At 38.9% G+C, this 18,805-nt stretch overlaps 1 protein-coding gene across 3 annotated transcripts in view; it reads left to right on the top strand.

The window, feature by feature from the left end:
- Positions 1-18,805, top strand: part of LOC149814773 (uncharacterized) — a 246,661-nt gene that overhangs the window by 188,404 nt on the left and 39,452 nt on the right. For all 3 annotated transcript variants that reach the window (XM_089990247.1, XM_089990248.1, XM_089990249.1), the window contains one exon: positions 16,865-16,970. In XM_089990247.1, coding sequence (XP_089846373.1) covers positions 16,865-16,970 — 106 coding nt within the window. The remainder of the gene's footprint in view (positions 1-16,864; positions 16,971-18,805) is intronic.

Here is an 18,805-nt window from a genome sequence, read left to right as displayed (position 1 = left end):
ACAGCCTAACGTATCAACGTACTGGGCTAGCACAAATATTTCCAGAAACCTGTAATTTCCTCTATTCTTCTTCATCTCACAGAAAATAGATTACAAAAATTATATTTCACAGCACAAGACTTTAACTTAAATACATTGACCTCACTAATATCATGCATAAAATGACAAAAACCAACAATGCAGATCGATTATCATAAGGACTGTCAATCAAAACAAAAAGAAACCTTCATTCCCAAACCAATCGTTCAGGGTGGCCGAAACAGGGAAAACCCCTGTTTCACGATTTCAGGGTATTTGCCCCCATCAGAAATCTGTAAGCCTTCTTAGTAAAAATCCAAAACAAATACATTAACCGAGGTCTTAAGCCCTTTAACATACATCACCCCCCCCCCCCTTTTATCAGAAAAACTGAAAATCCCCAAATCGTTTGGGTTTTCGAAATGGGGTAAACAGCCAAATCCCCAAATCGATTTGGGTTTTTGAAATGGGGAACAACCTAATCCCCAAATCCTCCCCTCAATCCACCCATGGAATCGAACCCATGTTCGATTCCTCACCCCGATTCCAAGAAGTCCCGTACCTTATTGAAGATTTCTCCGGCGATCAACGGCGACAATCACGAAAGCAGGGCCGCGGCTGACGCTCCTCACTGTTGTCGTGGCCTTCGGTGGTGGATGGTGGCCAAAGCTCCACTCACGGCTGCTGTCGTGGTTGTTGGTGGCCGAAGTTCGCCGGCGACCACCCCTTTTCCGGAGCGCACGAAAACGAGAGGGAGAGGCGAGATAGATGGGGGAGAGAGAGATCGACTGAGTGAAGAGGGAAAAACCCCTCTCCACTCCTCCTTTTATCGGCCCACCGAACCATTTTCACAACTTGCGGGGTTGGTTACGCCCTGCGTAACCTTCTGTTTCAGATTCTTGAAAACAAGAATCGTGCCCTAGGCACGATTCCTATTTTAACGCCCCTCCCCTCTTTTAAAACAGAACTCGGGTCCGGGTCCGAGCCCGGGACCCGCGATACAGGATCCATTTCAAAAATGGTTCTGGTTCGCCCCTGCACGGCGGATCCTCAGTTGGATCCGGGTGGGATCCAACTATGGATCCGACCCCTATATACTAAAATTAATTTATTTTTCTTCTTATAAATGCTATTAATTATTTGTTTAATTAAAAATTACTATTATAAGTATAATTTGACGCCCTTTTGTGGGTTATTTATGGATCCTTTTATGGATCCGATGACGGATCCGAGGCCCAAAATTAGAAAAATACTTGTTATTTTCAAATAAATAATTATAAAAATTGAGGTTATTACAGTGGTGGCATTGACAGTATTACTCGCTGGACTGAATTAGCTTTAATTCTAGCTAGGAGGTTGGCGAGTCTGGGATTGTTAAGCCCGACTAACTTCCCTAGCATATGGCAAAGCTTACACTTCTGCCTGGTAATTGGTAAATGTTGTTTTTGCATTTCATGATACTAGTTGGGTAATCTTGGTTGTCAGTATGACTCCGTTAATGTTTCTTCTTGAGCATGATTGCTTTAGGGATATATGAAACTTTACATGTACACTCACACACTTAAAAGAAATGTGCATTGGTTAATACACGTATATGATGTAGGTACCACACATAGTGAAAATGCATATGATTGAGTAATGACATGCATATGGTTGGGTTATGTTTGCACGAGTGCACATGCTTTTGGCATTTTGGCCTAGTGTTATAAATAAAACACTACTTTTGTTTTGTTATGTGATGCATAAATGGCCTAAATGGACCATCACCGGCCTGGAGAGTCGTTGGTTGAGTTTCTTTCATATATATTTTGAACTGCATCACTTAAACCACATAAGTTGGTATGACACACTACTACACTGTTCTGGTTGTTCTAACGGGCTGGATTCCCGTAAGGGTCCTCGCAAGGGAGGATGCGGTTTTTTCACTTTACTTTTGCATATGGTGTTGCAAACCTAAAGAATTGACTTAAATAAAAATATAATGTATAAGAACAGTGTAATATACATTCTGGGATATCTCATCTGGAGTGTGGGAATCTTAGAGGTCCGGTCTTGGGGAGACTGTGAGGATACAAAAACTCCGTGTGCTGTAATTTTGTCCCCTGAACCCGATATTGAGGTTCTTTCTCCTGGCCACGGTTTTAGGGAGAGTCCGGCACTTTACCCGGGAGTGGTGTGTTTGACACAGCTGTTGTTTATCGTACCAAGGAAGTGGCACATGTGGGTGTGGGGTGTTTCTTGTGTCCCTGACATTAGACGTGGAGGTCTAATGTTCCGAAGGTGATTCGGTCGAGAGCTAAGTTGGAACCAAGTAATAAAATACAAATTGTGTGTTAAGCTACCCTGGGAACCTACTTGACCTCGGGGATTGTACCCGTTTGGTGTATCTGCGGGCAACAGTAATTAAAAAGAGAAACTTAAAGTTGCATGCATTTAATAAGGCATGTATATGGAAAAATGAAACTTAAATGAAAGATAACAAAAGGAATCATGCATTGCACATAATCATGCATTGTTCTGTTTGCACTAGATCATGCATAATTGAATTATTCTCTGAATCATGATAGAATGGTGTGTGTATGTTATTTATTTCCTAGAAAGCATGCTGCAAGGTTTGGTTATTTAGTTCTTGATATATGTGTTAAAATATGTATATATATATATATACATATATGTATATATATACATTTTTCCTTTTCTTGAAATACCTGATAGGGGTATTCTTGTAAAACCACATATAACCCTTTTCTTTTTACATTTTTTCTTTTCTCCTTTTTTTCTTTTTTCTTTTTTATTTTCCCTTTTTTGTAAGACCACAAGGGCCCCACACATGTAGTCGTTGGGGCCCCAACGGTCAGATTTATGACCGTTGGGGCTCCCAACGACTACATGGGAGCCCCTTGTGGTCCCTTCCTTAGCACTCCCTCCTCTATAAATAGAGGAGGTTTCTCCTCTTGTAAGCATGGGTTTTTCACCCCTCTCTTTCCTTCAATAATATTCAACTTATGACTTTGAGTCATTTTCTACTTTTGTGAGTTTTGTGTGCACACCTTTAGTGTTTGTGTTCTTGGCTCTTGGTGTTACTCTTAAAGAGTGCTTTTGCTCTATTGGTGCTTCCGCCTCTTTTCATTACAATATGGTATTGCTTTACTATTCTCGACTGGTGAGTATATGCAATATATCGCATGTATGAGCTGTTAGACACTGCAAATGGTTATATCTGAAAAGAAGTCATCATTATCCTTATTATGTATATGTCTGACCCGATCCATTTATGTAATGGATCGGGTCCAGACCCAGTTTATGTAAAATGTAAATTAACACTCTATTAAGGGGTATTTTCGTACCCTAGTGTTTTACACACTTATTATTAATAGAATGAGAGGGCAGTCACGATCGACTGAACCCCCTTTTCTCTGAAATCTCTTTCTCTATCTCTCTCTCTCTCTTCCCTCTCTCTGTCGATGATAGGGTTTCTTTCTTTCATGGTATCAGAGCAGTGTGACATATGGGAGTGAAGGGCTGCCAGCGTGAATCTGCGTGGATCCATCAGCGTGAGTTTGAAGGGCTGCCAGCGTGAATCTACGTGGATCTATCAGCGTGAGTCTATCAGCGTAAATCTGGAAACTTTAAGTACAGGTGCGTGGATCTAAACGAGACTGGTTGTAAAGAGGTTGATCTCGGCTTCACGATAACAGGTTCCCCTTTCTTTTGTGAAAAACTTGATCCTCTTTCTATCTATGATTCTCTTTCTTTCTGTGATTCTGTGAAAAACTTGACATCTGTGATTCCTTTCTTTCTTGATCTGTGATTCTGTAAAAGACTCGACAGCTATGATTCTGTGAGAAACTCGACTTGGTTAGAAACGTGAATCTGCGTGGATTTCATTTCAGATCACTGTTGTTTTTCTGTTAACCTGTGATTTCCTTTTAAATCCCCGTTGTTTTTCGTTGGTTCTAAAAGGAATTGCCTGCTGAGTACCTGCTAATCATTGTTACTTTCTCGCTTGCCATCTGTTTTTCCCTCATCTGAAAATATTTCTGTTTTCGTTGGTTCTGAAAAGAACTGCCTGCCGAGTAACTCCTGCTAATCACTGTTGCTCTCTTGGTTCTGGTCTCGTTGGTTCTGTCAGCCGAGTCCTCTGTTTTTTGTTTTTCATACCTAAGTGTCAGTTCAAACATATTCATCAAATGGATTTTACTCACGGGCAATCATGTCTGTCCTCAAGTTTTTTTGGATCGGTCCCACCGCCTCCAGAATTCCTTTCGCAAGAAAAGGCGGACGATAAAGGAGACAATTTGTTGTTCTTCACAAGAATCCAGAATATGTTGCTTGGATGAAGAGGGATCAATCGCTAGTGGCATACATCACTTCAACTCTCTCACAGGAGGTCCTTATTGCTTTTCCTGATGATTGTTCGGCAAAGGAACTGTGGGATACGTTAGTTCAAACATATTCACAAATTTCTGAGGCAAGAATTATGCTTCTTAAGCGAGAGTTTCAAATGCTGAAGAAAGATTCCATGTCTATTATGGAATACCTGAATAAAATGAAAGACATCACAGATCAGCTGGCCGTTGTTGGGTGTCTTGTCAGTGAAAAAGATAAAGTACAACAAACCTTGAGTGGATTGGGGCCAGATTATCATGTTATGACGACAACCTTACTATGTTTACCAGAACTTCCAAAGTTTGAAGATCTTCGTGCGAAATTATTGCAATATGAGATGAATCTGAAAGGATCTTCTGAAGACTCTCATGGGAATTCAGGAACACAAGATGTGCTGGCTATGTGAATGAGTTATGGTCGAGGACGAGGAAGTTCTTTTCGAGGAAAAGGAGGCCAAGGGAGAAATAACTATGGAGGTCGTGGCATACTTCCAACACCCAATATCCAGGGACAAAGACCCATTCCCACCTGCTTCCTATGCAACAAGAAAGGGCACATTAAAGCAATTGTTGGTTTAATCCTCAAAACAAAGGGAAAGCTCCACAAGCAGAGGCTAGGAAGGATGGAGAAGTAAAAGAGTTGTTGTTGGCAGCCTTGGCAGGATTGAATATGAAGCAAAATGACAAAGGAATTTGGTATGTCGACTCCGGAGCAGCTACTCATGTTACGGGTGATGTAGGTAAACTCTTGACTCTTACACCTTATGTTGGAAAGAATAGCATAGTCACAGGAGATGGATCTCATCATGCAATCTCACATACTGGAAATGCCATTATACACATGTCAAAGTCCTCTCTTAAACTTTCAAGTGTCATCCATGCTCCTAATATTCAAAAGAACATTGTTTCTATCTCAAAACTTGTTGATGATGCTAATGCTTCAGTTGAATTTACTCCTTCTGTTTTTGTCAAGGATCTTTGCACGAGGAAGACATTCGCTGAAGGAAAACGATGGGGCAACATGTACATCTTTCAAGAAGATCCTCCATTCATTCCAACTATTCATCCTTGAAGCCTCACCAACGTCAAGTTTTTTATTCTGATTTTATATTTATTGTTTCTGAAAGTAATAAGTCAAGACTTTGGCATAGTCGTCTTGGCCATTGTGGTCGCCATTTCATTGAAAAACTTGTCCTGAATAATCTTATTCCTAAGTCCTGTCTGAGTTCAGAAGTCGTTGATACAAAATGTTCTAGTTGTCATTTATGTAAGAGTCATGCTTTACCTTTTGCTTCCATTAATAAAAGAGCTTCAAGGCCATTTGAGGTCATTTGTTCAGATGTCTGGGGTCCTGCCCCAATTACTTCTTTTTCTTGCAGTAAATACTATCTTATTTTCATTGATAGTTACTCACGTTATACTTGGATATTTTTTATAAAGCACAAATCAGAAGTCTTTGGATTGTTCCAGAAATTTCACTCTTTTGTTCAAAATCATTTCTCTACCAATATTCTTAATTTCCAGTGTGATGGAGGAGGTGAATTCCAGAGTTACCGGAAGCTTCTTAGATAGGTGGGAAGCTCGCTTCCCGGAAACTCGCTTCGGAAACGCGACACTCCTCGCTGCCGAAACTTGATGAGAACCTCGATTCCCCCTCGCTTCTCCTATGTTTTCCACACACTTCATTTATTCATCTTATATGTTTTCTTACTCAACTTTTCATATTTTTTTTGTTTTCTCTCACTCTTCTCACTCACTTCCATGTGCTTTCTTTAAATTGGTAATCATCATTTTTAGATTTTGTTAAAAATTCAATTCTTACACTAACAAATCATGAAATTTAATATTAGTCACTTTTATTTTAGTTTTTATTTGTGTTCATTATGATTCACATTCAATTATTATATTTCTTTTTTTATTCCTCGCTTCCCGCTTCCTATACATTTTAAAATGCATTGCTTCTCGCTTCCGCTTCCCGTATCGTTTCCTGCTTCTGCTTCTAGTCTGGCAACCATGGTGAATTCTCCTCGAGTGATTTTGTTAATTTTCTTCAACATAATGGGATACAGAGAAGAGCAAGGTTGCCAAACTAGGAAGCGGAAGCAGGAAACGATACGGGAAGCAGAAGCGAGAAGCGAGGCATGTTAAAATTAATAGGAAGCGGGAAGCGAAGTATCAATTTAAAAGCAAAACATTAAAAAAAATGAAGTAATATGGTAATTGAATAGGAATCGAACAAGAAACAAATAAAAACTAAAATAAAATTGATCATTCTTATATTTCATGATTTTTAGTAAAAGAGTTAAATTTTTGTTAAAATGTAACAATGATGGTTACTAATTTAAAGAAAGTACATTGAAAGTGAGTGAAAGCGTAAGAGAAAATACATGAAAAACATGAAACGAAACGTGAGAAAAGCATATAGGAAGCATAGACCATGTGTGTGTGAAGCGTAGAAGAAGCGTAGGGGAATCGAGATTCCCATGAAGTTTCGGAAGCGAGAAGTATCGCGCTTCCGAAGTGAGTTTCCGGGAAGCGAGCTTCCCACCTACCTAAGAAGCTTCTGGTAACTCTGGAGAAGAGTGTCTTGCCCTCATACACCTCAACAAAATGGGATTGCTTAGAGGAAGCATCGACATATTGTTGAGACTGCAATGAGCATGATGCACGGGAGCAATCTCCCTGTATCATTATGGACTGAGGCCTTCCACTCCACAGTTCATGTGATAAATTGATTGCCCATGAGTATCTTAGAAAATAAGTCACCATACTTCTCTCTTTTTGGCATACAACCTGATTGTCATGAATTACGTGTGTTTGGGTCTGTTTGCTATGTTCAAATTTGACAGCTCACTCAGGCACAAGTTCCAAGATAAGGCTTTAAAATGCAGGTTTATAGGATATGCAGAAGATTACAAAGGGTACAGGTGTTATGATCCCCTGAGTAAGCGTGTCAAAATAGCAAGGAATGTTATTTTCGATGAAATGAACTTTGCTGATCAGGATACTAATTCAACTATGGTGGATACTGATAACTCAAGCTCCAGCATTGAGGTATACTACCCATGGTTAAATTCAGAACTCTTCTCCAATGGTAAAGTAGACTGTTCAGAAAATTGCAGTCAGAAGGAGCCACATGAGGATTCAGCCAATGAGACTCAAACGGAGGAAACTGTTACATATGACTTGGAACCAACAAGGTATAAGGGTATTGTGTACACCCGGTGAGAGAAAGAGCCCTCATTCATTCCTTGTACGAATACGGATCTGTCTGGATCACCCGCCTTCGCAGCAAATGGATATCAGAAGATCCTCACGGATTCGACATCCGCTTGACAGGTGGGTAAGTTATAAAAAAATTTCATTGGATTTTCAATTATTCTTGACATCCATAAGTAAAGAGGATGAGCATCTCATGTTCTATCAAGCTGCGACCTCTAGAAGATGGGTAGAAGCAATGAATGAAGAAATGGAGGCCTTACATGAATGTGGGACATGGGAGATTGTACCTAGACCACTGAACAGAAATGTTGTTGGGTCAAAATGGGTGTACAAGATAAAGTATAAACCAGATGGGAGCATCAAAAGGTACAAGGCTCGACTTGTAGCCAAGGGATTCACACAAGAGGAAGGCCAAGATTTTGATGAAACTTTTAGTCCTGTAATTAAAATGGGGACCATTCGCATTGTGCTGAGTCTAGCCATTAAACATGGATGGATATTGCGCTAGCTGGATGTAAAAAATGCTTTTCTGCACGGGGATTTAAAAGAAGAGGTCTACATGGAACAACCCACTGGATATGCAGAACGAGACGCCAAAAAATATGTATGCAAATTAAAGAGAGCACTCTATGGTTTGAAACAAGCTTCTCGTTCCTGGTTCGACAGTTTTTCTCTAGAAATACAACGGCATGGCTTCTCTCGGTCTCTTCTGGATCACTCATTATTTATTCACAATGAACAAGGAGTCACTATTTTTTTGTTGATATATGTAGATGACATCATCATCACAGGGAATTGTAAAAGTCACATTGAGCAGGTGAAGAAGTTATTAAATCAGAGATTTAAGATGAAAGATTTGGGAGAGCTGCGATATTTTCTTGGGGTAGAAGTTGATAACAGAAATGATACACTTACCCTTACTCAACACAAATATACGTTGGACATTCTCGGCAGAGCAGGCATGACAGATTGTAAGCCGTTAACAACTCCAAGTGTCATTCATCAGAAATTGAGTTCACAAGAAGGGGATATATATGGAGATCCCACTAAGTATCGCAGTTTAGTTGGCATGTTGCAATACCTGACTTTTACTAGACCCGACATAGTATATTCGGTTAATCAGGTATCCCAGTTTATGCATAAACCTCGTATGTCACATATGGAGGCAGTCAAACGTATACTTCGCTACCTAAAGGGTACAGTTGGTGATGGGCTGGTATACAAGAAAAAGGAATTAGATCTAGGCGGGGGCCATGAGATCGTCACTTATGCTGATGTTGATTGGGCGAGTCATCCAGACGAACGATGATCAGTATCCGGTTATTGCAGCTTCATTGGGCTAAACTTGGTATCCTGGAGCAGTAGAAAACAAAAGGCGGTTGCTAGATCAAGCACTGAGGCTGAATACAGATCGATGGCCACTGCCACGACCGAGGGTACATGGATAAGACATCTCCTGACAGAAATGGGAGAACCGATTGCTCGGTCACTGTTGTTGTGTGACAATCAAAGTGCCATTAACATGTCATTCAATCCCATTCACCATAGTCGAGCAAAGCATATTGAAATAGATCAACATTTTATTAGAAAAAAGGTTGAAGACAAAGAGATTGAGCCTATGTATGTGCCAACTGAAGAACAAGTTGCTGACATCCTCACTAAAGGGTTGACAAAGGATAGGTTTTGGTTTCTGAAGAACAAGTTGTTCATGGTCCAACACCATGCACAACTTGAGGGAGGCTGAAAAGAAGTCATCATTATCCTCATTATGTATATGTCTGACCCGATCCATTTATGTAATGGATCGGGTCCAGACCCAGTTCATGTAAAATATAAATTAACACTCTATTAAGGGGTATTTTCGTACCCTAGTGTTTTACACACTTATTATTAATAGAATGAGAGGGCAGTCACGATCGACTGAACCCCCTTTTCTCTGGAATCTCTTTCTCTATCTCTCTCTCTCTGTCGATGATAGGGTTTCTTTCTTTCAATATTTACACTCACCCAAATCATTACATGAAATCTTATCCATGTTCTTTGTCTCACCTGGTTTCTTTAGAAGTAGTTGTGCTCAGAATTTCGGTTCTGACACCCTACTTTGTTGGTTTTTCACAGGATATGGTGAACAGTGAGGTTGGACTAGCTACTGAGAATGGATGAGAGTCATACTTGGGTTTGACAACTTCAGCAGGGGACATAGTGGCTCTTTCTTTTGTTTTAGTTCTTCTAGCTTTTTCAATTGTTGCTTTATTTCCAGTCGAATAAAAACATTTCTCTACAATTTACTCTTATTCATAAATAAAGAAATTTTTTAGTTCTTATGGATGATGGTTGCAAGTTCGTTTGTGGTGTTTAGGCTATCCAATGGAAATTGGAACTGTGAGGACCCCGGATCTCTGGGAAGGTTTCCGCATTGAAAAAAAAAATATTCCGCATTTTCAAAGGGTATAATTTGGGGTCGTTACAGGTTTGGTATCAGATCCCACCATAAAGACTTGTAATTTTATCATCTTTTTAGTATTAAAATTTTTTTTTTGGTATATGAGTCATGTCCTGAAGCGTCGACAAGTGTGACTCGTCCTCAAGAGCAGTTTTTTTCACTGGTATGACTATTTAATACTTTTACTTAAAGTATGTGAATTCTGTGTGATTGATTGCAATTATAGTTCAATATTATTTGGTGTGGATTTAAAAATCTTTGTGTGATTACATGAACGATTATTGTTCGTGATCAACCCTAAAGGGGTAGGATCAGTAAGAGTCTAATTTGTAGAAAGGATATGCGTTGTAGATGTCACATTATACCCACAGAGGTGCTTCGTCCTCTACTGCTGCTCCCACGAATTGGCAGGAGTAGAGGGATTTTATGATGGAAGTCATTCACACCCTGACCGAGACTATGACGGCTCAGGCAACTCAAACTGCTCAGGCTTTGCAGGTTGCACAAGCTATGCAAGCGGCACAGGTTGCTCAGACAGCACAAGCAGCGCAGGCAGTTGCGCGTGACCCTCCGGTCGACGTTGGTTCGAATGTGGGCGGTGTTTCCTTCGAAAGGTTCCTGAAGTCTCTTGTGAGTCTTTCAAACACAGCTTTGACGGAGGCATAGTACTGGGCCAAGGTCTGATCTCCATGCTGCAAATTATATATCTTTTGTTCAACTTGCAGGATACGACTCACAGTAGTCTCTTGTGAGTACGTATCTCGTAGATTGCCCCACATTTGTTTGACTGTATTATAGTCATTTAAACCATCTGCAATATGGGGTTCGACACTATTCATGATCCATGACATAACGATGTCATTATCTTCGTCCCAAGTAACATATTTTCCTACCTTTTCATTTGGTTCATCTTCCAATAAAATATGTTTTCTACGATGTCCAGATACCGACATCATAAAAGTTCTGGACCACCTGGCATAGTTGGTTTCATTCAACCTTACAGAGGAACCATACGAGAAGGGATTTGCAAAAGCCTTATACTCCCCATTATGTTAAATTTTGGAATCACATTTCGAAGTTTCACCCATACTGAATATTTGATGCTATTGCAGCTGCCACAAAAAATCGGATTCACTCACTTGAACAGCGTGTTTTATAATCACACGTCAGTCAAGGCCACGACTACACAAAGTTTGCCACACCTAAAATAAAAATCACGACAGACTACAATTGACACTGAAAGTAGCGTGTTCCACAATCACGCATCAGCCAATACCACGACCTACTTGCACCTGACTATTCAACCCACGTAAGATACAATAGGTAAACACCTCATAAATATAGATCTGAGAAAGCCAGAACAACGTCCAACATGACGACTTGTTCATGGTCAGATTTTAGCACTTTCCACAAAGCAGGGAATCACGTCTGCTGCTTACACGACACAGAAAAAAAATTGTAATAACATGTTGCTTCCACGGCACACATGCTGCTAAAAAAGAAATCCACGAAAAGCAATTTGCCACGACAGTAGATAAAAGCTTAACATGTTGCTTCCACGGCACACATGCTGCTAAAAAAAATCCATGAAAAGCAGTTTGCCACGACAGTAGATAAAAGCTTCCAACAAAAAAAACTTTCCACAAAGCAGGGAATCACGACTGCAGCTTCCACGACACAGAAAAAAAACTGATTAACAGGCTGCTACTATTGCGCAGAACTCACGCCTGAGAAGAGAAAAAGCTTTCCACGACACATAAAAGCACGCCTGCTCTTCCGTAACTCCCAGCTGCAATCAATTTGTAGACCTGATTACAGATTTGTGTCATGACGTGAGTCAGACATTATGACACAGATCTGTAATTGGATCTATGTAATTAGAGAGAAAAAAAAAAACACACCTATTTACGATTTGGTGTAGAATAGTCACGTTTTCAGGCTCTAGAGATTCATGGCTTTGATACCATGTTGCGACTAGAATGAGGAGCACCCGAGCCGAGGCAGAGGAGAGGAGAGTAGAGGAGAGAGAGAGAGAGATCGGCTGAGAGAACTCGTTAATATGATTAGGGCTAATCTCTATGTTAAATAGAGAGAGGCCAATGTAAAAATTTACACTTAAGTCCTTCATTAAACACTAAATATCAAATAACCTCTAGTTTAAGAAAACTTAAACTTAAAACCTCTTAATCTCAATAATACTATTTCTACCAACATAAGAAACAAGATTTAGGAGCTTACCAGCATCACCAGTGACATGAGTGGCTGCCCCAGAATCAACATTCCAAGTGCCTTGATCATTCTGTTTGATATTTAATTCAGCCAAAGCAGACAATAACAGTTCTTTGACTTCACTATTTTTCAATGTATTTGTTCCCTTTCTTGTCTCTAATTGCTTTCCTCTATTTTGCGAGTTAAACCAACAATTTGCCTTTATGTGTCCCCTTTTGTTGCAGAGAAAGCAGGTAGGTATGGTCCTTTGCCTTTGCAGATTAGGAGGCATACTAGGAGTAGGTAATATTCCACGAGTTCCTTGTCCATTCCTCTCTTGACTTCCTCTTTCTCTAGATTCATACCTACCACATCCACGACCATAGGCGACTCCTGTGACAAGAACGTTGTGGGCTCCAACAGGGTTGTGATTACCTTCAGAGAATCCTTTCAAAGTCATCTCATACTGTAAGAGCTTAGCACAAAGATCTTCAAATGTAGGTAAGTCTGGCAAACACAGCAACGAAGTAACCATCATATGATAATCGGGTCCCAGTCCGCTCAAAGTTTGTTGCACCATATCTTTGTCGTTAATCGCGCATCCCACTATAGCCAACTGATCTGTGATGGTTTCATTTTGTTTAAGTACTCCATGACAATCATGGAGTCCTTTCCCAGCATTTGAAATTCTTTCTTTAAAAATAAAACTCTTGCCTGAGAAACTTGAGAGTACGTCTGAACAAGACGATGCCATAACTGCATAATTGTGCAGTCATCGGGGATTGCCACAAGCACCTCTTGTGACAGGGTGGAAGTGATGTAGCCAACCAAAGCCTGATCTCGCTTCATCTAGGATATATATTCTGGATTTTTGACAAAAGTAATGGAAGTGTCACCCTCCCCAGTCTTGCCATCTTGTGATATGAACTCTGGAGGAATAGAAACAGAGCCATCTAAATGCCCAGAAAAATCCTGACTTCTTATGAATGGGATGATTTGTCTTTTCCAGGTAAGAAAATTGGAGTTTAGTTTTTCTGACACAAGTTGGCTAAGAAAGTTGGAAGAAAGTACGGATTGAGAAGAAAAAGAATCCATGGGTAATTGAAGATGGAAGGAAAAGAATATTGGAGTAGAACGAAAAATAGTTAGAAACAATGGTCAGAACAAATACGAAATTTCAGAAAGCTTAGACTTGGCTGTCTTTTTTTTTTTTTGAAAGATGCAAAGGGCTGAATCTGATTTTGGATGAAACGATATTCTAAAACGTAAAGAAAAAGAAATCTGAATTTGTCCAACGATATTCTAGATGAGGGACATACAATTAATGAAGTCACACAAGAATTTGCTCTTGCGTGACCTTATGGAATCACGTCAAACAGCGTGAAAGGGAAAAGTAAATGCAAAAGACTCTGATGACGATTGAAGGAAAGAGGATTGATGAGATGCAGACCTTAGAGATAGGAGAAAGAAGAAACATAATACCTTAGAGATAGGAAGGCAACGAGGAAGGATTACCTTGGAGGAAGACGTTAAAGAGAGAACCTGGAACCTGTCGCTTTGATACCATGAAAGAAAGCAACGAACGAGGAGAGAGAGGCTCTGAGGGCTGCAGAGAAAACCCAATACAGGTCTGCGTGTTTTGCTTCTCATTAAGTAGGCTTCTGTATAGTGATTAGGGTACGAAAATACCCATTACATGTTATACAAATATTACATGCCATTAATGAGCATGTGTTAATAAACAAGATAAGTTGGGTCTGGATCCTGAGATCCAGATCCAGTCGTGAATGGTGTCTTTTCAGGGCCGACTTGATCTCGTAGGAGGAAAGCTCGGTTGACAACAAATTGAGCACGTCCTGATTTGTCAATCTGGGCAAGCCTGGTACGCAGGCCGAATCCGATCAGATTGGATCTGGTCCGATCAAAGCTAGCCCGATTTTCACTCAGTCCAGCAGACCAAATATATATATATATATATATATGTGTGTGTGTGTGTGTGTGTGTGTGTGTGTGTGTGTGTGTGTGTGTGTGTGTGTGTGTGTGTATGTGTGTGTGTGCAGATTAAGAGTGTTGTTCGGTTGGCAGATCTGTTGACCGAATAGCCTTCTCACGGTGGACGCAGATCAGGTTCAAGCGGCCTAGATCTGTGTTATAAATCTGGGCTGGCAAGTTTGCTTGGTCTGATAGGCAATCGATTGGCCTGGTCGATTTCGGGCTAGCCAAGTCTGGTCAGATTATGCTGGCCGGGGTCTGCACTTCTGCATGGGTCTGGTCTGGTCTGGCTCGGCCGCAGAACTATTAGGTCTGTTGGTCGGTCAGATCAGGTATTCAGTTGGCTATCAGCAAGCTGGATTAGGGTTGACTAGGTTGTTGGCTTGCTGACCAATCAGATCTGGTTAGATTTGATTAGGAGATCAGATCAACCGATCTAAGAAAAAGAGTAGCCTGATATTTTTTAGGCATAGAAGTTGTACTCTCATAGGGGTTATTTTTTATCTCAAACTAAACTTGCTTGTGAGATTATTGATAGGTCAGGAATTACATATGATAAAATTTGCAAAACTCCTGAAGTAGTAGGAACGAAGTTGAAATTTGATGATGGGGTTCCTCCAGAAGATCTCACTCCTTACAGGCAACTCGTTGGATCATTGATGTATCTTAGCATCACTAGATCGGATATCTCTCATGTTGTACATGTTGCAAGTCAATTTCAGCATGCCCCTACATTAGTTCATATGAGTGTCATTCTTCGAATTATCAGATATATAAAGGGATCCGTAAATAAGAGAGTATTTCTATATTCATCTTTTGAATTAAATTTAATTGCTTATACTGACTCTAATTGGGGAGGTGATCCAAATAATCGTTACTTCACCACTGGTTTTTGTGTCTTTTAAGGTGAATTGTTAATTTTTTGGAGATGCAAGAAACAACATAAGATGTCTCTGTCATCTACTGAGGCTGATTAACGAGCCATGGCAACTACAACCATGAAAATTGTTTGGATTTGGCGGTTGCTGGAAGATATGGAGGTTCGTGTTCAAGGACCTACAAAGTTGTGTTGTGACAACAAGAGTACAATATATATTGCCAAGAATCACACATTTCATGAACACACAAAGCATATCGAGATGGACTGTCACTATGTTAGAGAAGAATAGCTGAAGAAAGTCATTGATCTACCTTATGTAACATCAGAATATCAACGTGCGTTCTTTACTAAGGCACAGGTTCTCCTAGATTCAGTTTTTTTCTTAGCAAACTTTCGGTTATTATATCGTAAGTTTGAGGGGGGATGTTAAAATGTAATCCATATATATCTATATATATATGGATACATATACATACATATATATATATATATATATATATTTGTAATACCCGATAAGGGTAAAATAGTCTTTTTCTTCTTCACGCATATTCTATTTGGAATATGCTTCTTTTCTTTTTGCATTTTTTCCTTTTCTTATTTTTCTTTTTTGTTCTTTTTATTTCTTAGCCATTGAGAGGCCCACACTTATAGACGTTGGGCCCCTCCAACGGTCCATAATATGACCGTTGGAGGGGCTCCAACGTCTATATGTGGAGCCCCTCCAAGGGTTATCAAATGTATATATAGGGGTCTCACCCCCTTTGTAATTCTAATGCTTTTAATAAAAGCTCTCTCAACATTCAATAAAGATTCCTTTTTGTTTTATGCCTTTGTGCATTTGTAATCTTTTGTAAGAGTTCATCTTGTGCCTTTGTGCACATTTTTTCAAGTGTTCATCTTGTGCCTTTGTGCATACTTCACACATTAAGAACTTAGTGCTTTTGTGCACAGTCTCTTTTGAGAAGAACCTCACAAATAATCAAGTTTACAAAAAACTTGACAAGAACATTCACTCATCAAATGCGCTAAGACGAAAATAACACAAAGTGTGCTAAGGCACAAATATCAAAAAGTGCACTAAGGCACAAGAATACTGAATATTATTGAGAGAGAAACCTCACTAAAAGGATCATATACAATGGGAGAAATAGCCCCTTATTTATAGATTACAAGAGAGAGCAATAGCCGTTGGGCTACTTCCCAATGGCTGGTCAATGTTGGACTATTGACACTATGACACAAAAGAAAAAGACAAAAATAACAGTAAAAAAAACATACATATTACAAAATTATATCTCATACGTATATATTTTCAAATACATATATATATATATATATATTTATTTATTTATTTATTTATTTATACATATACATACTCTTGTATTACAAAGAGTATATATATACATATATATATATATATTCAAATATATACGTGTATATGTGATTTTCTAACATCTTTGAAGACATTTTCACAAGTGGGTCGACCCTACAACTATGAAAAATGACGAAAATACCCCTGATGGGTATTTCAATTTACATACACAGAAAATATATATAGACATCTTAACAGATGTCTAGGTCTTAAACGCGCATTTTCTTTTTGTGTTTGAGGAGAGGTCTTTTTTCTGTTTCACCTTCCTACATTTGTTACTTGTTGCCTAAATATGTTGAATGCCTTGGTAATTTATGTTTCTTTTCTTGACCAATATGCAGTGAAGAATTGTCCCACATGCTTTATGCTGCAGCTGATATGGTTCTTGTTCCTTCTATGTATGAGCCCTGTGGACTTGCACAAATGATTGGGATGCGTTATGGAGCTGTATGTACTTATTTCTTCATTTAATGTGCTACTTTTATGCTAGTTGATTGGGATCTAATTCTTGGAAATTATTTGATGATTCTCTTATGGCTACTAACGTCAGCAGTTTGAAATGTTCAAATATATAGATGAAGTCTGAAAACTCTTTTAATGCATGTTTCAAATGTCATGAAAGACTATTCCACCTAAAAATATGTAGTATGCAATTTAACAAGAGCCAATGGACAAAGCACTTAAAAGAACTATTAAAATAATCACAGGATGCAATGTGTGAATTTGTTTACTATATGCATGGCTCTAAATCAAGATTTTTCTCTCATTGAACTAATTTCTAGGATTCATTGCACACACATACAAAGACTTGTTTTATCTTCCAATTTATTGATCTTTTTTCTTTTATTTTATGTCACATCTAAGATGAACCAGTTGGAAAAACTATGCATGTTTTTTACTTTTTTCTGTAAAGATATCAAGTCGTTGCCACAGCTGTAGATTGGCACATATAAGCATGGTATGTAGCGATCAGCTTTTGAAGAGCCATGTTTGTAACATTGACTAGACAATATGCAATAATTGTTTTGTAAACATCAGTTGTATGTGTTGTTTGCTTAACATGCTAATCCTAATTTATTGATATCAGGAGGCATTTGTGAACAATTCCTGGGATACAGTTAAATTTATATTCCTGTTTTTAACATGCTTTTTCATCGAATCTTCTCTCTCTATTTTCATCCACTTCTTCAAAATCTTCTTCTTGGGAAGAGTCATCTTCAATCTCTAGTTTCTTGATTACCTACCATTACCTTTTTCTTGGGAAGAACTTCTAACACACTTTTTCGGTCACTTTCTTTCCAGATTCTCATGACAACTGGACAGAATTTCGGTGTCTTCACTCCACCAGATGTGAATACATGAATAATTTTGCCAGAAAAATCAAGATATGTCCAGAATTTAAATTCTACAATTTCAATTTCCACCCAATTTGTCTTAACTCACCAGATCTACTAAATTCACTTCAATTCTATCAAATTTCAACTTCTACACTCTTCCATTAGCCGATCTACCTTGAAGAAGCAAGATCTAATTGAATTTCACAGTGAAATAGGAAAAGCTAGCCATTTTGAAGTCAATTTCATGCCAAATGGGATTGATCTTGTTGATTTGGCTTGACTCTTCTCCAATTTTGATAATTCGGCATCTGATCTACTAGATCTCCATGATCTAAAGCCGATTTCATACTCCGTGAATTTTGGAGCAGCACAGGCATTTCTTCAATCCATGTGAAAATCAGCTAGATGCTTCAATCGACTAGGGCTTTTTTTTTCATTTTGATCTAAGAGATTGAATTCTACTATTTTATTGCTTTTTTATGTAGGATCAATGCTCTGATACCAATTGGGATTGGGATGAAGTTTAAATGAGGGGAACCGGTGAAAATGTGGGAGAGATGGAGGTAGCAAATGGCTATGGTGGATCGACTAGCTTGGAAATTGGTGAGAGAGTTAGGAAATGGTGAGATGAATGGAGGGAAGCTCCTCAATTGCAAGCAATTAAGCCAAATCTCCAACAAATTACTAGAGCCAAATACACGTCTAGAGAGTCCAAAGGAAGCAATTTCAATTCTAAAAGATTTAGAAGTTATATCTTGGAAACTATTTATAGTTCCCTCCCAAATCAAAAGAGACACTATGTAATAACCAAAAAATTTCGTTTATTTCTTTTATAAAATAATGCGAAATGTGCAAAATGGGCTTAGGATCCGTATTTCGGATCCAGGACCCATGAAGGGATATATATATATATAATAAAAAATATATATAAAATTTAGTGCATGG

The sequence above is a fragment of the Nuphar pumila genome, chromosome 15 (assembly GCF_984573655.1).
Source record: "Nuphar pumila chromosome 15, dmNupPumi1.hap1.1, whole genome shotgun sequence".
NCBI classification, from domain to species: domain Eukaryota; kingdom Viridiplantae; phylum Streptophyta; class Magnoliopsida; order Nymphaeales; family Nymphaeaceae; genus Nuphar; species Nuphar pumila.
The sequence above is the reverse complement of the archived record's forward strand: the minus strand, read 5'-3'. Positions and strand labels throughout refer to the sequence as shown.